The 23,591-nt window shown below is 42.8% G+C and overlaps 1 protein-coding gene across 5 annotated transcripts in view; it reads left to right on the forward strand.

Moving 5' to 3' along the window:
- Clip4 (CAP-Gly domain containing linker protein family member 4) overlaps nucleotides 1–23,591 on the forward strand; it is a 69,674-nt gene that overhangs the window by 13,715 nt on the left and 32,368 nt on the right. For all 5 annotated transcript variants that reach the window (XM_075955825.1, XM_075955824.1, XM_075955826.1 and 2 more), the window contains exons 3-8: nucleotides 4,753–4,892; nucleotides 7,538–7,631; nucleotides 8,526–8,687; nucleotides 11,019–11,137; nucleotides 12,391–12,627; nucleotides 17,086–17,221. In XM_075955825.1, coding sequence (XP_075811940.1) covers nucleotides 4,753–4,892; nucleotides 7,538–7,631; nucleotides 8,526–8,687; nucleotides 11,019–11,137; nucleotides 12,391–12,627; nucleotides 17,086–17,221 — 888 coding nt within the window. The remainder of the gene's footprint in view (nucleotides 1–4,752; nucleotides 4,893–7,537; nucleotides 7,632–8,525; nucleotides 8,688–11,018; nucleotides 11,138–12,390; nucleotides 12,628–17,085; nucleotides 17,222–23,591) is intronic.

Below are 23,591 nucleotides of genomic sequence, written 5' to 3' on the forward strand. Positions count from 1 at the left end.
TGTTTGACTCCCATGGAGACTGTTTGACAAGTTAGTAGATGTTTAAAAGACTTCAAGACTTGCAGGAGAGATTGTGAGTGTCCCTGTCAGGAGGGATTAAGCGGCATCCAGGAGTGCAGTGAAGTCAGGCATTAGCTTATCCAGCTTGAACCAGCCGAAAAGGTCAAGTGGGCTACAGTCAGGTCCAGGCTTCCCCTTTCTGGTCCAGTTTGCATTTTTCCAGACACTGTGCAATAGGGCTTCAGTTTTCCCGAGTGATTGAGATAAATGCGTAGCAAGATGCCCGAGTGGAGACCCCTCTTCCTAAGTAAGCTGGTGAGTTGTCCAAGGCCGTGTGGTGCCTCATGCAATTCTGACTGAGGAGTCTAAAGGTTCTTGTCATACATAAGACTCCTTGCAGTGAAGTTCAAGTGCAGTGTTTGTCGTCTTTTCTAGGAAGCCAGGTTCTAATGTCTGGGCTTTTGTCTTTGGCAGCAGCTCAGGTGTGGTTCTGAGCCCTGGTGGAAACTCACCGTTGCTATCTTGTAGTAATGCTTTTCACACCAGGACCTGGCATGGTCACTTAACACATGATGAACAAGAGAACATCTCCTTTCAGGACATATCAAGACTCTTAAGCCTCTACCCCAGAGCTTCTTACCCTTCCTGGTGCTGAGTTCCTCATGTTGTGGTGACCCCCAACCATAGTTATTTTCATTATTAATTCATAACTGTAATTTTGCTACCATTGTGAATCTTAATAGAAAGAGCTGTGTTTTCTGACAGCCTTAGATGACAACCATCGAAGGGTTGTTTGACCCTAAAGAGGCCATGACCCACAGGTTGAGAACCACTGGTGTGCCCAGTTTGTGACATTAGCTGTCAAGGTGTTTAAGGGACAGTTCAAGGTGTTTGGAAGACGTGCTATAAACTACTTCCAGTCAGCTGGGTTCCTGGATTTGTGCCTGAATGTCTAGATGAGGTGAGGACAGGGGCTCTCAGTGGATGTTTGGCGATACCACCTGATGTTCCGGCAGACTTTTGAGTAACCTGTGTTGCGGCAGGCATGTGATTTGTTCACGTGTGACTGGTGGCTCTTTCCCTGAGGTTCACATGGATATTTTGGTTTCAGCTTAGAGAAATCAGGGGAAAGGCACATTCTGAAAGTTGAAAATGTCATTTTGGAAAGTGCTGGCCAGGTATTGGGGGGAAAAAAACTAGAGAAACATAGGATCCACTCAGGCTTACAGATGGCTGGAACCTCGGAGAGAACGGGCAGGGTGAGAGGCCGCTGACAATGGGTGCAGCACAGTTCTCTATGGAAGGATAATTTATTTCTTCCTACCATCCACATGTCTTACCAGAGACAATCACAATGAAACTAACTTTGCTTGTAAGTTTAGTCTATTTAAACTTGGCCTGGGTATTCACAGAAGCGCGCCAGAGAAACCAACTCTGTGCTCCCTCTCAAATAGGACATTCCAACCAGAGCTCTGCCGAAGTCCAGCAGGCTTCACTGGCGCTGCAGAGTCCACCAGGTTTCCTCAGGCCATGGGGTAATGTGGAGCCTCAGAGCAGACTTAAAATTCATTCCAGGCCAAGGCATCAAGACAAAGCCTCACCCACCGCGACCAGTTAGAACGAAAACGGGTTCTCCCGAGCTTAGCATCCTGAAATGACGATCGCACGGCAGAGCTCGTGAATTCTGGATTCAGACAGGGGTGATTTCAGAGACAAAAAATGCCGCCTCCTTTCACTTCTAAAGGCTCACTTTTCTAAACTGCTGCTAAGTTGCAGGCCTTAAGAGAAAAGGGCACTTTAAATCTGGACAGCCAAACGTTGACGTGCCAGAAATATTTCAAACAAGGTCATAGTTACCCTGTCTGTGAGCCTTGCCCTGCTGAGCCCACGCCTGCTGCCTCCTGATCACTTACACAGGGCGCTGGAGGCTCTCACCCAGCCAGTAGTGTGATCTTTAAGTTACCAGAAACCCCTAGTTTACAGGCTCCCCCAGAAACCCTCTGGCAGTTTCTTAGAATAGTGCTTATAACCCTTTCAGAAAGGCATTGGAGTAAATTAAAGAAGAAAGCTGCAGGTTGTTCAGGAGTTCTTTATGGTATTGCTGTAGAAAAGGAGTTATTCTCCTGACGTTGCAGACTGTTTGAACTGTAACTGATAAATTGGACCAGGGCCTACCAGATTTCTAAGAATTTGCTACAGCTTCTGGACAAGTCACTGATACTTATCTGTCAGTCGTCTGTCCGTCTGTAACAGAAGTGTTACATCATAAAGAGAGTCAAGCAACTCTTGCCTTTTGTCGGCAGTTTAAGCCGCTCAGTTTAATATAACACATTGACCTCTAAGTAGTTTCTCTTTTACTTGATAATTCTTCCCAAGCAAATAAGTCTAATTAGTAGAGTCTCTCTCTCTCTCTCTCTCTGTCTCTCTCTCTGTCTGTCTTTCTCTGTCTGTCTCTCTCTCTGTGTCTCTGTCTCTGTCTCTCTCTCCCCACCTCACCCCATTATATAAGGAAAGGGAACAAAAATCATTTTCATTAGAAAATTTTGGGTTCCTCTGAGAAGCCTGAAAGGTAACATGAAGTCAGAATAACTTTAGAATTTGAGTTTTGGGAAGTTTGAAAAAAACAAAACAATATAATTCGTGATCCTAGAGAAGCTAAATAAGAAGGTGAACCCAAAGAATAACATATCCTCCTGGATATTGGAAGTGGACAAGATTGCCGGACAGGGGTTGGGAACACAGGGATGAGGGTGGATGGGGATAAGGGGAGATGGGGAGAGAGAAGGGAGAAGGGGAGGATGGGGAGAGCTTGAAATAAAATTTGAAAAAATAATAAAGACAAAACAAAACGAAAAAGCAACAACAAAAAAAGGGTCACAGTCCAGTTTTCCATTCAGCCGAAGTGACAGGAATTTTAAACACAAATAGAAAAGGCCATATAGTTTCATTGAAGATGAGCAAAACCTCTTGGTTATTTTAATTAAAAAGCTGGAGCATTCGAAGACTGCACAAGGCACAAAAGAGTACCTTGACAGAATCTCCATTCCTAGGAGGATTTCTCCAAAATTAAAAAACCCTTCATATTCTACCACCAAGAACAGACCAGGACTGAAGGAAGACCTCACTGCTATGAAACAAATGGCAACGGATCAACTTAAGATTTTGCCACTGTGCACATATCTGAGCCCTTTTCCACGTCCAGACCCCTATGGCCATTTGGCCATTTGGCTCTGTTCTCTTCCATAGAAAGCTTCTATATTCATATATTCATACCTAATACCCTTTCTTGGCTGTCGTGCTTGCCGTGTTTAGGTTGTTGGATGTATCATCTCATAATTTCTAGACACACATTCCCTTAACATACAGTTTTTCAGGGAAGCGCAAGACATAGTTATTAAACCCAGATAATGGTTTACTCCTCTGACTGAAGGTGGATAGTCTTAGGTTTAGCAATGGATTTTTATTTTGTCATGTTGACTTATATCAGTTTAATGGACTTAAAGTTGTATTAGATGACTCTCAAAAATGTTACGAGACTTTGCATAGCTAACCATCTTATTTTTCTTACTCAGGACTTTTTTTTTTTAATGTAAAGATAGCATAAGCTAACTAGTAACTCTATAATAAGCTTTTTTGAGTAGGAAGCCAAGTAGAATTTGGGTTAAATGCTGCATCTATTTCTTGCTGACAACTCTGGAGCCATATCTTTTTTTTTAAAAAAAGTAAATGAATAGGATTTTCACTTACTCAAATCATGTCCTGAGAAGCATTTGAGTTAATTCTAAATTTTTTAGATGTTTTAGTAATATCTTTTATTTACATCTATTTAACGACACAAATAAACATAAACAGATCTGAACAGAAATACTTTAGCAGTGTGCCAGAAGAATAGCAATAAAAGGCTTCCTCGTCATCTTAGTAAGGGTTATTAATTGCTGTGATGAAACACCATGACCAAAGCAGCTTGGGGAAGAAAGAGGTGCTTGTTTACTAAAGGACATCAGGAAATGCAGAAGAGTAAAGGACATGGGGACCTCCCACTTGGTGTGTTTATTTTTACCTGTGTTATACCATCGATAAGAATCTGCTGTCTGCCATTTGTGTTTTGAGAGAGATATTGATGAAATTTAATAATGTCTCTGGGCCTCAAGAAATCACATTTGCACAACTCAGGCTTTGAGACCTGGGCTCACACGTGTGATTTTTTTTTTTTTTTTTGATTTTTCGAGACAGGGTTTCTCTGTAGCTTTTGGTTCCTGTCCTGGAACTAGCTCTTGTAGACCAGGCTGGCCTCGAACTCACAGAGATCCGCCTGCCTCTGCCTCCCGAGTGCTGGGATTAAAGGCGTGCGCCACCACCGCCTGGCTCACACGTGTGATTTTAAATGCATGGTACTTGGGCGCCTCACTCCCAGGATGCTTTAAGCATGACTCATTCTTGATCTTGAGACTTGCTTGATGCTACCAGGCTTTTTTTCTTGCCTCTGAAAATGTTTGTATCAGTTGAGTGTTTGCCCCATCACTTACCTCCAAAATGCTTGAAACCAAGCTGGGCAGTGGTGGCGTATGCCTTTTAATCCCAGCACTTGGGAGGCAGAGCCAGGTGTATCTCAGTGAGTTCGAGGCCAGCTTGGTCTACAAAGCGAGTTCCAGGACAGCCAGGACTACATAGAGAAACCCTGTCTTGGGGGAATAAAAAGCCAAAATGCTTGAAACCAATAATAAACCCAACTTGCACTGTTTTGTATTTCAGAGTTTTCTTTCTTTGATCCCAACGATGCATCATGTCAGGAAATTCTCTTTGATCCCAAAACTTCAGTCTCAGAATTATTTGCTATTTTAAGACAATGGGTTCCTCAGGTCCAGCAAAACATTGACATTATTGGAAATGAGGTAAGCATAGCTGGCGTGGTAAGCTTTGCATTCCTGCAGCTGATATGGGAATGATTTTTTTCTAATCTGTTGCTTTTATTGGTTAACTAATAAACTGCTTGGTCCTCTGATAGGGTAGAATTTAGATAGGCGGAGTAAACAGAACAAAATGCTGGGAGAAAGAAGCTGAGTCAGTGAGTTGCCATGATTCTCCCATTCCAGACAGACGCAGGTTAAGATCTTTCCTGGTAAGCCAGCTCACGATGTTACACAGATTATTAGAAATGGGTTAGATCAATATGTAAGAGCTAGCCAATAAGAGGCTGGAACTAATGGGCCAGACAGTGTTTAAAAGAATACAGTTTCCATGTAATTATTTCGGGTATAAAGCTAGCCTTGCGGGCGGCCGGGTGCCAGGAACGTAGCCCCGCCGCTCCTATTTCAACATGCAGCTGGTGATTAGATTATTTTCTCCTTCTGAGAGGAGAGATCCCTGTGGGGAGAAGCCCGTCACAGCCTCCCGTCTGCCTGTACGTCCCAGCCTGTCCTCTGGCGCCTGTCCTCTGCCATCGCAGACTTCTGGTGGGAGCAGGGAGAGGCATTTTGCACACCCCTTCTTTGTACAAAGTGGTTCTGCAGACGTGCATCCGTTTCATGAAGGTTTTAAATGCCATTACATTCTTTCTACACTTTGGGAGGGTCTGGTAATGACCTAGGCTTAAATATCATTTTAAAATGTTCATCTTTTTGAGGGAGAGTTTGACACATGTTGTAATGCTGTAGGAGAAACACATTTTTTCAAGTATTATTGTAGCCATTGGAAAAAAGTTTTGCTCATTTTTGAAAGAATGTATTTGGAGTAACATCATGTTGGAGTCATCTTTAAGAATGGCCTCCTCAGCAGTGGGATGTCCAGGAAGAGTCCCGGTGAGGCACCAGTGTTGGTGGTGTAGCAGAGACCAGGGGCCTCGAACCAGACCAGTGATTCTCTGCAATGAACGCCTGCATGTAAAAATACATGGACAAAGGGGTTTACTGTGTGACTCTCTGTGAGATTTTTCCCTTTCTTCCTTTTTTGTAAATCTTTAATTTTGTTTTATTTTGGGCCGGTGGTGGAGGTTGCAGGGACAGAAGGCAGATGCAAGGGAATGGGAGATGAGTGGGATCAGGATGCATGATGTGAACGGCACAAAGATTAAATAATAAAGAAAGTTAAAAAAAAAAAAAGGATGGCCTCCTGCCCACAGACAGGCTCAGGTTTCATTACTGCAGAGTACAGGGTTGAGCGCAATGTGATTGGACGGGCCAAGTTAGCCTGACGGCTTAGATGCTGTGGTCGTCACACGTAATCGTGGGCTTTCTCAGATTACGTTTTCAACTTTGATTTCTTTTTATTTTTTGTAATTAAAACATGATTGCATAATTTTCCTCTTTTCCTTTAACCCCACCCAGGTACTCCCATTGTCCCCCCAAATTTATAACCTCTTTTTTTGTGAGTACACATATATGTGTATATATCTATTACTGAGTATAACTACAACCTGCTCAGTCTGTATAATGTATGTATGATTTTAGAGCTGACCATTTGTTATCGGATAGCCAATAGGGAACTCCTCACTGAGGAAGGCCATTTCTCCTGATCTCAGCATTTCTCAGTTGCCTGGAATTCTTTGTCAGGTTGGGGCCCCATGAGATAGCCCCTTTCCATGCTAGCATGTCTGTGGGTGTCCTTGTTCAGGTCTTGCTCAAGCAGTCATATTGATGAGACTTCATGGGCATAGTTTCTCTGCTGTTTCTAGGAGACACAGTTCATGCAAATTTCGTGTTCCTCTGGCTTTTATTGTCTGTCTGTCCTCTCTTATGCTGCAGTCTCTGAGCTTGGGCTTGGGAGCTGAGTTGTAGCTCAACTGGGGCTAGGTCTCACACACCTTTTCTCTGTATTTTGACGAGGGGTGAGACACATTTAAATGTGGGCATATGGATCACTATTTAGAATATAATTAAGAATTGTTCTGGTTCAGCAAAGTGGCGATGGTAGGTTCTCCACAGTCCATGATGCCACTGTGCCTGGTAGTTGGCTGGGTTTCCTGTATCAGGTCCTCTCTTCCTCTTGCTGAACTACTGGTTACTGCCAAGGTATGGCTGTCACTGCTGCACCCTTAGGGATATCATGCCACGGGGGCCACTGTGGCTCATACTATCTTACCTGGGTAGGACTGTTGCTTGCTTCATTCCTGTGAGTCTTGTGTGGTGCCTTCTAGTGCTATGGAAGCTAGTTCTTAGGGAGGAGGCTGCCAAGTCAGATCCAGCTCAGGTTCTCTGGGTCTTATGTCTTAAGCATGGTGGCTTCAGCAATAGGGACTTAACTTCCACTTCTACGAGGTCACCAAGGGCAGCAGTCATAGCCTATGATATTTTGAGAGTCTCTTGGACACCTACACCTGACCAACAAGTCAAAAGGGGAGTTTTTATGACTGGTGTTGAGGTTTTTGTTTGTCTTTGACTTTTGGGGTAGAGGAATGTTGTCATCCCAGATGGGAAAATTTTTATTTGAATTATAGATGTATATGGTTTTTTCATGTATTGTATGTAAATTAGGTAAATAGGTATATGGTTTCTTATGACTGATTCAAACATACCTACTCTTATTTCACCTCTTTCCTCAGATTCTCAAGAGAGGTTGCAATGTAAATGATAGAGATGGGCTGACGGACATGACTCTGTTACATTACACTTGCAAGTCTGGGGCTCATGGCATCGGTGAGTATGTGGCTGGCCCCTCCTCACTCTGCATCTGTGCCTGTGTGATGTCTGCTGCCAGCCAGTGACCTGGGCGGGGCATCCAGCTGACCATCTGTTGAGTATACGTGGATCCCTCCCCCACCTTCTGGGGAAGTCTTGATACCTGTGATTACGTCTCAACATTTTCTGCAGTAGGCTTTGTCCCTAACTGCCCAGTAGTTGAGATCCCACCCAAGAATCTTCCAGATGCTTTCATGAAGGCTGGATCAAGGTCAGTTCTCTAGCATAGCAGTCCTTCAAGACTTTAGGGTATAGACTTATCTCTGAGTTCTGTTCCTACTTATGAAACATGTGCGGGATATGTCCAAAATTGCTGTTCTTTGGTGCTTTACCAAGGAGTAACCTGCCTCTCTTACTAGACTATGTTGTGGTTGTCTGTCCTTGTTTCAGTAATCTGATACCGAACTTAGATTGTTAGTGCCTTTTCTTCTTGTAATCTACAATGTGGCTATACTTCCGTCAAATCAAAATGAATTTATAGTCTGAAAATGATAGCAAGACAAAATAGTAACCCAAATATTTTTGCACTGAACTGACATTGTTCTTTTAATGTCTTCATTGTAGTCCATAGTATGGAGGTCTTAATTCATTTAAATAATTTCTACCGTGCTCTTAGGCTGTCAGAATTTTACTCATAATCAGTAATGGCACTGTGAGCATCTTCACTGTGTTAATTCACACTCCTGAATAGGAGCGTTTGCTTGGGATTAACTCTTAAAAGGTAAGATTTTTGCAGTAAAAATGTAGGTCCAGTGTGATGTTTGCTTTAGCTTTTAAAGAAAGACATTAGAGATATATGCCCTGGGAATTAAAATATGCACAGAAGAAAAATAATTTGTTTCTTTTCCTCAGGTGATGTTGAGACAGCTGTAAAATTTGCAGCTCAACTTATTGATCTGGGAGCAGACGCGAGCTTGCGGAGTCGCTGGACAAACATGAACGCCTTGCATTACGCTGCATACTTTGATGTCCCAGAGCTTATAAGAGTGATTTTGAAGACATCGAAACCAAAAGGCAAGTGCTGGCAGATGCCCGTTACTAACAGGTGTTCCATAATGACATCCGAGTCACTGTTGAGGGGGCTTTCTCCTAATGCTCTTTGTTTTACTTCTGAAGTAGTTAAGAATTTCTTTACTGTCTTTTCACAAAGGCTTGGTCCAAAGGAAAAAAAACCAAACAAGTGTTTTCTGGGCCTTCTTGTGTTTGCAGATCCCCAGTGTAGTGGGGATTTATTGTGGAGCCCTGTGGATAGAGCAACAGTGTGTTTGGACTGGCATTGAAATATTGGGGAGGATGACTCTTTTTTTTTTTTGCTGATTTTATTGAGCTCTACATTTTTCTCTGTTCCCCTCCCTGCCTCTCTCCTCCCCTTCAACCCTCTCCCAAGTTTCCCATGCTCCCAATTTTCTCAGGAGATCTTGTCTTTTTCTACTTCCCATGTAGATTAGATCCATGTATGTCTCTCTTAGGGTCCTCATTGTTGTCTAGATTCTCTGGGATTGTGATTTGTGGACTGGTTTTCCTTGTTTTGTGTTTAAAAACCACTTATGAGTGAGTACATATGATAACTGTCTTTCTGTGTCTGGGTTACCTCATTCAAAATAATGTTTTCTAGCTCCATCCATTTGCCTGCAAAATTCAAGATGTTATTTTTTTCTGCTGTGTAGTACTCCATTATGTAAATGTACCACATTTTCCTTATCCATTCTTCAGTCAAGGGGCATTTAGGTTGTTTCCAGGTTCTGGCTATGACAAACAATGCTGCTATGAACATAGTTGAGCACATGTCCTTGTGGCACGATTGAGCATCCTTTGAATATATACCCAAATGTGGTCTTGAGGAAGGTTGTTTCCTAATTTTCTGAGAAATCGCCACACTGACATCCAAAGGGGCTGTACCAGTTTGCACTCCCACCAGCAATGCAGAAGTGTTCCCTTTACCCTACAACCTCTCCAGCATAAGCTGTCATCAGTGTTTATGATCTTGGCCATTCTTACAGGTGTAAGTTGGAATCTGAGTTGTTTTGATTTGCATTTCTCTGATGACTAAGGATGTTGAGCATTTCCTTAACTGTCTTTTAACCATTTTAGATTCCTCTGTTGAAAGTTCTTTTTTTTTTGTGGGGTACTCTTTTATATGTCATTCCTCCCAGAATTTTTTTGATAAATTTTAGGGTGCCCCTACATGCTGATGGTGATATCCTAAAGTTGATGTTTTCTCTGGTTCTCCTCTATTAAGAGGAATAAGAGCAACAGAAGGAGTCTTCTAGCTTAGATAGAGTGCCCAGTGCCATCCCGTTTCAAAGACGTCTTAGAGACTCAAGAGCCAGTCCTCTCAGGAGGCTAGTTTCTAGAGTCTGCTTTGCACAATCATCTGGTCTCTTTTTAAAATTCTTTCTTTCCGTTTTGCGAGTGATGTTGGGGAGAGAGTCTCCCCATGGCCCTGTGTTCAGTAGTGCAGGCCTGTGTTGTCACAGGTGTAGTCAAGCCAGTGTGGCCCCCTGCAGATAACACACAACTGTGGAGCCAGAGACTGTTAAACCCTTGTAGGAAACATAACAAAATAGGATTCTCCATTCCAGATGATTTCCTGCTCAAGTATAATGCAATGTGATTTACTGTGATTAGCGTACATTTAAATTGCAAGGTTCCTTTTCTTACTGTGGGGTCCAACTTCATCTGTCGAGTAGTGTCGTGAATCAGTATGTAAGCGCTCCTATCTGCAGGGACTCGTTATTGTTTTGAGGATTCCGCACAGGTATCTGTCTTTCTCTACCAAAGGCTGACTAGTAAATAGCTGTTTTAGCTTTCCAGAAATCTGGTGTCTGTCACAGCCGCTCATTTCTGCAGGTGGAGCATGGGTGCAGGCTCAGAGAACGCGTCTGTGAATACGTGCGCCTGCATTCCCATAAAAGTTTGAGAAACAGGGGCTAGGGTTCATTTGCTGACTCCTGTCCTAAAGCTGACTTCCTTACTGTGTCTTACAAGGTGCATTGCATTACGAGGAATGCGTAAGAGTGTGGTGAGCGGCCATGGAAAGCTTGTCATTTCACAGACACCAATTACTGCCGTTCACTGCCTCTGCTGCAGATTATTTAGGATAGCTGGGAAACTCGTGGCTTATCACTTCATTTACAAGGAATTACACTGAAGTAGGAGGATATCCATTTGGCTGTTTTAGACAAGTTATAATTATGGAGATTTGTCCCACTGTGAAATACTGCATCTGGGGGGCTAAGTCTCCAAAACGCTAAAATCCCCTCCTCAACGCCCCACCATCATCTTGTAAATTGTGACTGCTGAATTTAAAGTTTGAGTTAATATATCTTTTATGTTTAATTGTAGATGTGGACGCCACCTGCAGCGACTTTAATTTTGGGACAGCCCTGCATATTGCAGCGTATAACTTGTGTGCAGGAGCTGTGAAAACCTTACTGGAGCATGGAGCAAACCCCGCATTTAGGGTAAGAGGCTGAAGCAAGAGAATGAAACATCTCACGGTGTCTCCAACCAAGAGTTGAATTTGGATGTTGTTATCTATCTCCCCACATCCTGTTTTCTCACTGGCCTACTGGACATCGCAGAATGTTTTCATTTGGTTACTGCCTCTCCCGCTTTAATATAATATGAACTCCTCATTAATCATATATATAACATAATGTTATAAATATAATATTAACTCCCTTCAAGCAGATGATTAAAATTCTTCTGGAGATCCTGTTTGCAAGCTCCTCCTTGAGAGACCTAAGTGAGATTATTTTTTAGATGACAGGTTTTGAATTATATAAATACCATGTAACAAACTGGGTTTATAGCTGGCTATTTTATCTTGTCACAGATAAACTCCTTCTGGATACAGTCTCTCCTTAGGGAGAATGGGGCAAGTTTCTTGATTGCAGCTTAGGATGCAATCAATATTAGATACACCGTTGTCTCTATTTCTGAAGTCTGAGTTGCCGCATGGCCAGGCAGATGGCTGAGGTCATAGAGCCAGTTTGGCAACTGTGGGACAGCAGAATGTAGTCTTTGGCCCTTAATGACAGGACAGGTCCCGAGAGACATCATGGGCGAGGGAGATTCTTTTCCTCTGTGCAAACTTGATTGAGGGAACTTATGAAAACTAAGGTAGCTGTGAAGTGGGGTCACTGTGTATATGGTCTCTGGTAGATGAAATGTCTGTAAGGAGTGTTCTTGGATGTAACTGGGTCTTGGATTGGGCAGCTAGGCATCCTGCTACTTCACCGTGTTCATGTGTGGCCAAGGCATCTCTCTCTGCCCTGGTACTGGCCCTTCTCAGTGTACAGAATGATTGCCTACCAGACCCCTTCCTCTTATCTCCTTTGCATCTTGTCAGTGAGGGTTCCCGCCCCCTCTTTATGTCACCAGCTCCCCTACAGCCACCCAGGTGCCCATTTTCTCTGTGCCCTGGTGTCTCTCTACCACTCAGCTCCTGGTTAGCACGCCACATAATCTGTTGACGCTCTGGCTGTCCCACAAGGGTGTGCACTCTTTGAGGGCAGCAGAGTGTTTTTATTCCTTCCCTGGTATCTTTAGCACCTAGAATGGTTCCTGGTACTGCAGAAGAGTTCGAGAAGATTTGAGTAAATAAACGGCTGTGTCTGACTTTAAAACCCTGCATTAAGAGTCGTAGGTGGTTCTCTAGTGCTCCGAGCACGTAAGAACTAAGGATTTTTTTTCCCCCTTGTCTCTGTGGTAGAATGATAAAGGACAGATCCCGGTGGATGTTGTTCCGGACCCAGTGGACATGCCTCTGGAGATGGCCGATGCTGCAGCAACTGCTAAGGAAATTAAGCAGATGCTCTTGGATGCGGCGCCTCTGTCCTGCTCCGTCTCTAAGGCCGTGCTTCCAAGCAGTGATCATGCTACCAGCAAGGCCATGCTGGCATCTCTTGGCCTGAAGTTGGGAGACCGTGTTGTCATTGCAGGACAGAAGGTATAATAAGTCATCGCAGTCCCAGGAGTTCTTACTGTTGTCATCTCTGGTCTGTATCTAGGGGTTGTGTGCCACACGGTCACAATTTTGAGGTTTTTTTTTTGAAGAACTTCAACACACGTGGACAGACAGAAAAATACTTGCCTGAAAATGTGTAGTCTTTTTTTTTTTTGAGACAGTTTCTCTGTGTAGCCCTGGGTGTTGTGGAACTCCCTTTGTAGACCAGGCTGGCCTCAAACTCAAAGGGATTCACCTGTCTTTGGGTCCCGAGTGCTGGATTTAAAGCTGTGCACCATCTCCGCCCAGTAAAAATATGAAACTTAAGTGTAAGTTTGCTTGTAGGAAGCAGTTTAAGAATATGAGGTGTTTGAACTTGATAGGAAAGTTCTCTATATGGGAAAAGTGGCATAGAGGAGAACGGCTGACTGAATTTAGATGCGGGAGCTGAGAAATGGCCTCGCTCTGTCTGCTCTGGATCGTCCCTGCCAATGGCACTTCTCCTGCCAACCGAGCGAAGGAGACCTTCATTACTGTTCTGTGTGTGCCTTTGAAATCTCACAAATAGGGAACATTCAGATACCACAGAACTTGCAGATGGGAGGTCAGCCAGTGCCTCTTTACATAAAGGCTTGATAGAGAGGCAGAGCTGCAGTTCCTGTGTGACCTTCACTGTGACCTTTTCTCTCTCTCCTTTGATACCTCTTTTGGGGGCTTCCTCCTCCCTCCAGGGCTGGGACTTGAGCACAGTCTTGTGAAGTGTGGGAAGTGCCGGACCACTGAGCCACATGCCGCTCATCAGCAGTGTTTATTTTTAGTTCTGAGGTAATAAGAAGCTCCAGGCGTGGAGTGGAGCAGGGAACATGTGCCTGGATGTTAACCTTCCAAAAACTGCTTACATCTCAGTGTTCGGATGGATGATGAGGGCTTCTCAGAGAATCGTGAAGCTGAAGCTTGATCTAGCATGGGAAACTGGGTTGCAAAGAAACAACCACCGATTCGGATAAATGGAATTCACTCTTTACAAAGCAATAGGACATTAGTTAGCTTTTCACAGGTTCAATTAAATGCCAGGAAATTGAATATATAAAATACATAGAATATATAGCTTTTAAGAAATTGTTACTGGACATCAAGTCTTTGTAGCATTCCTGTAATTGTGTCTTAGAGGGGCTTTGAAGAGTTGCAGTGTTTCAGAGATGGGTTTTCTTTGATGAGGACTGAGGACTACACTTAACTTGTGGGTATAAGTACATTTTTTAGGTTGTTATTCTGGTTATGCTGGTTTACATATAAGTAACGTTGAACAGATAGATCAGTTTATATTTTGGAATATATATGTATAGACTTTTAATTTCTGTATAACAACAGTTAATGGAAGAAAAGGCCATGAACTTGAAAGAGAACCAGGAGAAGTATATGAGAGAGTTTGGAGGGAGGAAAGGAATGGAAAATGACGTAATTTTATTATCTCAAAAATAAAAGAAAAAAGTTATTTTATTTACTTTTTGGTTGGATAATTTTACATCCAAGTAGAAGCATTTATTATGTAGCTGAGAATGATTTTGAACTCCAGATCGTCCATCTTCCCTAAAGCTGAGATTGTAGTGTTTCCACTACATTCAGCTAGTTTTGTGTTTACTGCGTGTGTGTGTGTGTGTGTGTGTGTGTGTGTGTGTGTGTGTGTGAGAGAGAGAGAGAGAGAGAGAGAGAGAGAGAGAGAGAGAGAGGAGGATGTCTGTGTATATGTATATGTGCATAAACGTGGAATCCCGGAGGATGACTTTAGGTGTCTCCCTCAGTTCCGCTCTACTGTACTTCTTGAGACCCAGTCTCTGCTGAGCCTGTAGCTTGCTGATTCTGCTAGACTGACTGGCCAGCAGCCCCAGGGATCCCTCTGTCTGCATCTTTCCAGAGCTGAAGTTATAGGCATGTACCACAGTGCTTGGCTTTTCAGTTTGGGTGGTGAACTTAAGTCTTTATGGTAAGATATCATAAGATCTTCTCGACCCCCTTGAGTTAATTTTTGAGAGGACGAACTATAGCTTGGGTTTGTTTCTTCTGTTTTTAACCATGTGGTTGCTTCTTTCCTGCTATTTCATGCTTTGGGCTCTTCAAACATCCTGTGGGTTTTTTTTTTTTTCTGTGTTGGTCCTGCCCTGTTCTGATGACTCCCCTGTCTTCAATGCCATCATCGCTTGCATTGGCAAACATCCAGCAGGTGTTAGGACTTCAATTTCCCTGCCAAACAGTTTTGATATTCTAGTTCCTTTCCTTTTAGCATTTAAGTTTTAGAATTCATTCATTCATTTCTATATTAAAAAAAACCCTTATGAGATTTTGAATTGAGTGTTGTTGAGTCTAGATTTGGTCAAGTATATTTTGCATCTTAAGCACAATATCTTTCTGTATTCATATGAGTTTTGAATTATTTAATCAACTTCCATGATTTTAACCATTTAAGTATTAAATTTGCTAGATTTAGACTTAATTTTTTGTGTGCTATTGTTGAAATTTTCTTTTCTGGTTGTTCATTTCTAGTATATGGAAATAGTTGATTTTTGAATATTGACCACCTGTCCTTAATTTTTTACTCTGTGGATTCCCTGTACAGAATCATCTTGTCTCCTCATCCTTCTTCTTGTCTTTCCCCTCCTCTCCCCTCCTTTCTCTAAGTGAGGTCACATGATATTGCTAGCTGTGGTTTTAGTGTGGTCTTTTGTTAAGTTGAAGAGGTCCTCAGTTGCCAAGTTGTGCCTTCTCTTTAAGCTGTCGTCATGGAAGGGTGTTGCAGTTGGTTGCAGGCATCTTTTCTGTCTTTCCCTTCAGTGTGTGGACAGGAGGATTGTGTTGGGTAATTCCCTCCATGACATCTTTGCGTCCCTTCATCACCATGTAGTAGTCTACTTATTGCTGTCGGATTGACTCTAAATTGAAGATGCCTATGTTTGTGCTCTAGAGGGATATAGATGTAGTTGCTTGTGTCTTTGGCCATTTTTAATGTCAAGGTTATGTTGGTTTCCTAAAATGCCTTGGGAATCAGTCCCTTCATTTAAATTCTGGAAGAGCTTATACAAAATTTGTTTTTGTTAAGACATTTTTGGTAAAATTCGTCATTGGAGCTATCTGTTCTTGGGAGCTTTTTTCTTTTTTCAGTTTTAAATCACAAATTCAGGCATTAATTGCATTTTGAGAGTCTGTATCTTCCAAGGAACTGAAATGTTTAATAGCACCTGTGAGATGAACGGGCAGGCAGCGCTGTTCATAATATCGGCTCATTTTCTCAAATATTGGCCGCTATGTCCCCCTTTTGTTGGTGATGTTGGCAATTTGTGTCTTTTAGCTCTCTCTCTTTTAAAAAATGGCTTATGTATAGAGGTTTAATAATTTTAATTTTCAAAAAAATGTGTTATTGGTTTTATTGATTTTCTGTATTATTTTTATGTTCTCAGTTTATTTGAATATTTATTAGTTTCTCTCTCTGGCTTTGGGTCTTAATCTTAGTTTGCTGAGGTGGAAATTTAGACACTTGTTTTTGGCTGTTTCTAAGGTGCACGCTCATATTCTGATAGACTAATTTTCATTCAAATATTTTTTAAAAATTTTCCTTCTGATTTTCCATGGGTTATTTATAGGTACTTGGTACAATTACATGTATCCAGAGAGTATCATGTATCTCTCTGCTAATGGTTTCTAGTTTAACTCTGTTATGGTTCAAAAACATATTATATGTGATTTCTATTCTTTCTTAAAATTTAACCAGGCAGTGGTAGCACACATCTTTAATCCCAGCACTTGGGAGGTGGAGGCAGGCAGATCTCTATAAGTTCTAGGCCAGCCTGGTCTACAAAACAAGTTCCACGACAGCCAGGACTACACAGAGAAACCCTGTATCAAAACAAAACAAAACAAACAAAAAAAATAAAATTTAAAATTTATTTTTTATTGCACGTGTCTGGGTGTTTTGCCTGCATGAATGTATACACATCACTTGTGTACCTGGTACCCACGGAGGTCAGACATGTACAATGGAAGTAACAGACAGTTGTGAGCTGTCTTGTGGGTGTTGAGCCATCTCTCCAGCTCTGCTCTTTGACACTTATATGCTCTGTTTTGGGTGGGGTACTCTTTAGATAGCAGTTTAGTTGAGTTGGTTTATAGCTGGCTTCCTTTTTCTCTATGTATCATCACTGATTTCTGGCCTGCTCTTGGTAACTGAGAGAGGTGAGCTGGATCCCATTGCAACATGGACTTTTCTTTCCAGTTCTACTGGGAAAGAACATCACCTAGGAAGGATCCCATGTCTTCCTGGTAAACTCCTTTGCCATTAAAAAAGTCTTGGCAGATTTGTTTTTTTTTTATTCAAAAGTCTACTTCGAAAGACTTACAAAGTACTATTGCTAAGAAAAGGGCAGTTAGAAGTACTAATAAGACTGAAAACCAGTTTTATGTTTTCTCTAGGTCGGGACATTAAGATTTTGTGGAACAACTGAATTTGCAAGTGGGCAGTGGGCTGGCGTTGAGCTGGATGAGCCAGAAGGAAAAAACAATGGAAGTGTTGGGAGAGTCCAGTACTTCAAGTGTGCTCCCAAATATGGTAAGGTTGAACCACGTTCTGCCCCTGATCAGTTCTGCCTCACCCTTTCTTGTAGTTTATATAGGAGGGTGTGGACTGAGGCTATTTTCCATGCAGGAGCTGGTATATCTTGTTTCCACTGATGGGAATGATTTAAAGGAGGGGACGGTTGGAGGAGGAAGGTCCTTGAGAAGTTGAAAGGGTTGTGCCAGGGTTAGCCTGGCGTCAGTCCAGGCATGGCTCACTCTCCCTAAGGACAGAGATTCTGGGAAGATGTTTCTGTTTTCTCAGAAAATGAGAAGTGAGGTCATTTTCTGATGTAAGGAGAGGACCTGGGGGGTGGATGGAGGTGGGAGAGAGGAGGATGGAGGTGGACAGTGAGGAGAGGAACTCGACCAGGTCAGGGCAGTGCAGGGGGCAGCCACGGGATGCCAGGGACCGACTGTGGTCTTGGGGACACAAATGTAGAGAAGTTAGCAGGCTTCAAGGCTAGGTCCTCTTCTTGTCAAGGTTTGTCACACTGTTTGGGAATGGGTGCTGACGAAGAACAGAGACTGGTTTACCCGGTTGTTCTTTCAGAATATTCTACTAGAAGAAGTCTGCAAGAGAGCTGAGGACAGACAAGCAGACTGAGTAGAGGGATGGATGTTAGAATCCAGGGTGGTCAGGGAGGAGAGCCCACATGCTGGGATCTTTGGTTCCCGACCCAGGGACCTGATTCCAGGTTGGAGCATGCAGCGATGCTGTGGTGGTTTAGAGAACCAGTTCACAGGAGTCACAGGCATCTGGTACTGGTGGTGAATGGGGAGTATGCTGGGATTGGCTTGTTCTTTCAGGGAGGGAATTTCTGCCTCTCTGCCCTGGGACTCACTGGAACTGATTGTGTGTGCACACCAGTGTGCATGTGGAGGCCAGAGGTGGTGTTCCGCTGGATCTTGGGACTCAGCTACTCTGGCTGGCCAGCCCTGAGCCCTGGGGAGCCTCCTGTTTTCTGCCCCAAGGAATTGGGATTACAGTCACATGCTCACATGTTGTGTTGGTGCTGGGTGTTAAACTCACATCCTAATACTTACAATTCCCAGTTGACTGTCTATTCACCTTCTCTGGGGTGGTTTTGAGGGGCAAACAGTTGAGTAGGTGGGGGGCTGTGAAAGGAAGCAGTTGAGGTGGGCGGGCCTATAGCATGTCTGTGAGCACAGTTCTGTAGCCCGGTTAGCAGCCGGGTTCTGTAGATCTGCATGTGGTGGTATCAGGCCACAGGGAGGGACTTGGCTCTCTGGAGCCAGCGAGCCCTGAGGGACGTGAGAAGATGGAAAAGCAGTGAGAACGGCTTTGACTCTGTCCCTGAGCTGGGACAGTCCTTTCTCTTCCTGACAAACGTTTGTCTGAATGCCTTCCCTCTGCCCTCTTCCCTCCTCACATAACCCCCCCCCCCTTGTTCTGCTTTCTCTTTCCTTCACACACTCAGACGTGCTGAGGTTGGTCTGCTGTTCTCACTATGTTGTTGTTTTTCCTCCTCTCTGACATTCTCTCCACGGTTGCCCAGCTCAGCTGGAAGGGGGCAGCACCCTGATGAGAACTGTGGGCTTTCGCTGCTGACTCTTCCTCAGCTTCAGGTTGGGGCTGTGTGATCCTCAGTCTGGCTCCTATAAAATGGGAGAGGGCCCGAGGCTTAGGTGAGGATAAAGTATACTGGGCGATATAAGCTACCTGGGTGGGAACTGTCAGCACAGAGCTGCCGGCTGCTTAGCTGGCGCCTGTCAGGTCATATAATTAGTCCTGGTTTCTCTCTGTCACACACTTAGGGTAGACCCTTGTCCTTGCCTATTTATACTTTTTGCTTGTAAAAATGCTCAGTGTGTAAGACATAAAAGTCATAAAACAGGAGAAGGAAGAAAATAGAAATCACTTGCATATTTTTTTTAAATTTATTTATTTATTATGTACACAGTGTTCAGCCTCCATGTATGCCCGCACGCCAGAAGAGGGCACCAGATCTCATTACAGATGGTTGTGAGCCACCATGTGGTTGCTGGGAATTGAACTCAGGACCTCTGGAAGAGCAGTCGGTGCTCTTAACCTCTGAGCCATCTCTCCAGTCTTGCATATTTTTGATATGTTTTAAACTTTTAAAATGTTTTTCTTTGAAAATTTTACATATTTAATCAACGTATTTTGGTCATCTCAGCCCATTATTCCTCTCTCTGGCTCTCATAGATTTTATATATGTATGTATACATATATATTTGTTATATATTCTACATTTTAACTGGATATCTTATTATAATTTGTGTAAGTGTTTAAATATTCCTCAAAAATGTGATTTTTAAAAAACGGCTTCTTTTCCTTTAAGTTTTCCAATTTGATGGGTTAAAAACTTGTTTTTCACTCCTATTTCTCAGATTATGATGAGACAGAAAATTTTTAATTTTAGTTTTATGTATATATTCATTGTGTGTGTGTGTGTGTGTGTGTGTGTGTGTGTGTGTGTGTGTGTAGGACAAAGGTTAACTTTGGGTATTGTTCCTCAGGAACCATCTTGTTTTTTGAAGCAGGGTCTCTTTCTGGCTGGAGCTCACTGATTTGTTGAGGCTGGCTGACCAGCAATCCCCAGAGATCTGTCTGTCTTCTGGGGTTGCAGGCATGTGCTTTCAGACATGTTATGTTTGTATAGCAAGCACTTTACCAACTAAGCTATCTTCTCAGCCTTGTGCAAGAAGATCCTAAATACTTTGTTGTGCCTTGTGTAAGAGAGAAACACACACACAGACACACACACATACACACACACACACACACACACACACACACACACACAGTGACAGAGACAGGAGAGAGAGAGACAGAGTTATTTGGCTCCTGTATATACATGGTTGTCTATTTAAACTGAAATATTAGTGTTTAGGAACTGCTGAAGTTAAAAAAAAAATTCATTTTTCCAATTTGGTATTCGGGTTTGAACTTTACTCACAATCTATTATGACATTTAATATACAGCTAAATATTTTTCCTTTATGATGATTATATTTTATTTTCATTCGTTAATAAATGTAATATATAATTGTTCTTGATGATATATAATTCAAGAGCTAGTTATAAATTACATATTTTATTCATGTGGAAATGTTTATATTTTTCTGTACATAATTATGGATCCCATTAGGAGCTTTGCTGGAACAGGGTCAGGGGTTTAGTCTGAATTTTTCTCTGATGACTACTTTTGGCAGCCAAGCTCAGAACAGGATCACAGACTTTTAGTCACACATTGGGACGGTGTCAGTCAGATTTGTGGTGAGGTTGCTGGCATGGGCTCATGGGCTCACTGGAAGGACAGGCAAGCTTGGTAAAGCAGAGCTGGGAGCCTTGGGCTTCTGCTTCTGGACCTTAAATAATCAGAGGCAGGTTGGGATGTGGGGGCCATAATTTAAAAATTAAGGTCACGCTCCTGCTGAGTAATCTTGGTGTACTGAGTGAGGTCATTGCTAAGGTGCCTGAGGTGGAGGGCAGTGCAGTTGGGGATTCTCTCCTTCATTCCTGCCTCTGGTTTTGTGCTGTGTTTATACACTGAGTTAGGGTCAGTGCTGTGGTTCATCCCAGGATCACTGTGTTCAGTTTGTTTGTGCTAGCTATACTAGTTTGTTAAGTTGTAGCCTCTTAGTAATTGATTTAATAGTGTGGATACTATTATTGTTGTGCTTTCCAGTAATTACCAGAGTAAACACTCTGACTAACGGATAGACTGTCAGGCTTATTGGAAAGAAACAAGCCTTCCTTCCCCCTGACACTTGCTCTTCGGAAGCAAGAACCTCTGTGGAAGTCCCCAAGCTGTATCTTCTGATAGCAGATCAATGCTTGTGTTTGTAAATAATCCATATAAATGGCTCATTCTCTTAGACACCTCTCCACTTTGTTCCATAAAGGGAAAGATTTGGTGCTATTGCTTTGTCCAGCCGGTTTCTTTCTTAGTTTATGCCCTCCTTTTGGTAGAGCACATCCTTCAGTAGCTTCCTGAAAGAAGTCTCAGGCGTAAAATGAGAACCCCCCATTCTGACAACATTTATTTCTACTGTTTGCCGAGGTAGTTAGGGAGGAGGAGCTGCAGACTGATCGTAAAACATGTCCCCTTAGTATTTAAGACGGTATTATCTCGTGTAGAACTTGGCAAGCTGGAGAGGCCAGACAGTGACTCCTTGGTGGGCCTCATGGTCTCTGTTGTGATGCCCAGCTCCGCTGTTACTGTGAGTGAGCAGCACAGACAGTGTGAGCAGATTGTCGTGGCTCTGTACCAGGACAACGCCGGAGCCTAGCGGTGGCCAGGATGCTTCTCTCACCCACCATAGTTTGCCAGCTGCTTTCCCGAGCTTCTCCGGCTGCCGATTAGGAGTTTCAGGCTGTCTTTTTTCCTCCACTCAGAAGCTTCCATTTTCTTCATTAAAAAGTAAATTTCTCTTATAATTTATAGCATTTTTATTTGTTGCTGACATTTTTTAATGGGGTCGAACACATTAGACGAGCTGTGTGTATCTGAGAACTCACTGCTCTTCTTTTAAAAGCAATGGCCATGTGCTTCTGTTTGGTCAACCTTACAGTTGTGCCAGTGAGCATGTTGGGTTACCAGGCAGCGAGGGAGCCTGCTCACTGTGCTCCCAGCCACAACTTCAAATGTAGTCATGGCTTGCCCAAGTGACTTGATTAATAATAATAATGATAAAGAAAGACAAACAAGATCAATGCAAATGAGGAATTGTGTGAATATAATTTTTTTAAGTCATTAGAATTAAATATTTGATTATCCTTTGTGTAGAAGGAGCTGCAGGCTGTGTTCCCACCCAGCTCCTGCATGGCTACCTTTACACCCGAAATAACAACACACAAATTGTATTCTTTTAAACACTGCTTGGCCCATTAGCTCTAGCCTCTCACTGGCTAATTCTCACATCTTGATTAACCCATTTCTAATTATCTGTGTAGCACCACGAGGTGGTGCCTTACCAGGAAGGATCTTAACCTGCGTCCATCTTGGAGAGGAGAGCTATAGCGTCTGCTTCACTGCCTTCTTCCTCCCAGCATTCTGTTCTGTCTTCCCCGCCTACCTATGTTTTGACCTATCAGGCCAAGCAATTTTCTTTATTAATTAACCAATGAAAGCAACAGATAGACAGATGATCCTCCTCCATCACCTTTGAAACAAATTTATTTCTATATGGAAATTTCCTTTGGAGATTACAAAAAAACCCACACATTTTCCCTCAAATTAAGACAAGAAGGAACCTTGGCTGGGTACAGCCTCAGTTAATGGAGCGCTTACTGAACTGCTTGAGGCTTGGATTTCATCCGGGCACCACATAAATGCATGAAGGTACTGCACACCTGTAATCGCTTAGGAAGCAGAGGCAGGAGGATCAGAAATTTAAGTCCATCCATGGATACATAGCCAGTTTCAGGTCATCATGGGTTACATGAAACTTTATCTCATAATAAAAACAAAAGAAAGCAGGTCACTTATTGAGCGCCATGTATGATGTTACTGACACTAATCAAATTAGAAGTAAAGTTTGTACTCTATTTTCATATATATGTTCTAATATTCAGTTCTTTGGTTTGATTGCCTGTATTCACACAAAGTTTCCCACGGATATAATTTTATACTGTAATAATAATATTTTTTCTTTTTTACATTTGTGTATTGTGTGTATGTGTGTGGGTGTGTGCATGCCTGCATGTGCACATTTTAGTGTACCATGGTGTATGGAGGTCAGAGGACAATTTGTAGGAGTTGATTCTCTTCTACTATGTGGTTCCCAGGGATTGATGTCAGGTTGTCAGGCTTGGTGGCCTTTATTGTTTTTGTTTTTTATTTTCGAGACAGGGTTTCTCCGTAGCTTTTGGTTCCTGTCCTAGAACTAGCTCTTCTAGACCAGGCTGGCCTCGAACTCACAGAGATCCGTCTGCCTCTGCCTCCTGAGTGCTGGGATTAAAGGCGTGCGCCACCACCGCCCGGCTCTTGGTGGCCTTTATGAGTCTTCTTACTGGCCTGGTTTTTAAATTTCTTGACTGTGTTTCATGAATGACTCTGTCTTCACTGTCTTGCTTGTGGGTGGTGATGCAGCACAGCAGACTTCATTAATGTGTGATTTCAGTTCCCCATGGTCAACCACATTATAGTACCGTGCCATAAGCTATCCCAGGGTCAGGGGCCACCACATCCTTTTAACAGTCATTGCTGATAGCACCTTGTTAGCTGGTCTATGCTATGATTGGCCAGTGTTGATTTTCTACTGTACTTGGTTTCTAAATTACATTTTAATGCCTGGGTAGGAAAAACATAGTTTATGCAGAACACCCTGAACGTATCTGGGCAGATAGAGGGGCTGCTATAGCTCACAGATGG

This window comes from Microtus pennsylvanicus, chromosome 21 (genome assembly GCF_037038515.1).
Source record: "Microtus pennsylvanicus isolate mMicPen1 chromosome 21, mMicPen1.hap1, whole genome shotgun sequence".
NCBI lineage: Eukaryota > Metazoa > Chordata > Mammalia > Rodentia > Cricetidae > Microtus > Microtus pennsylvanicus.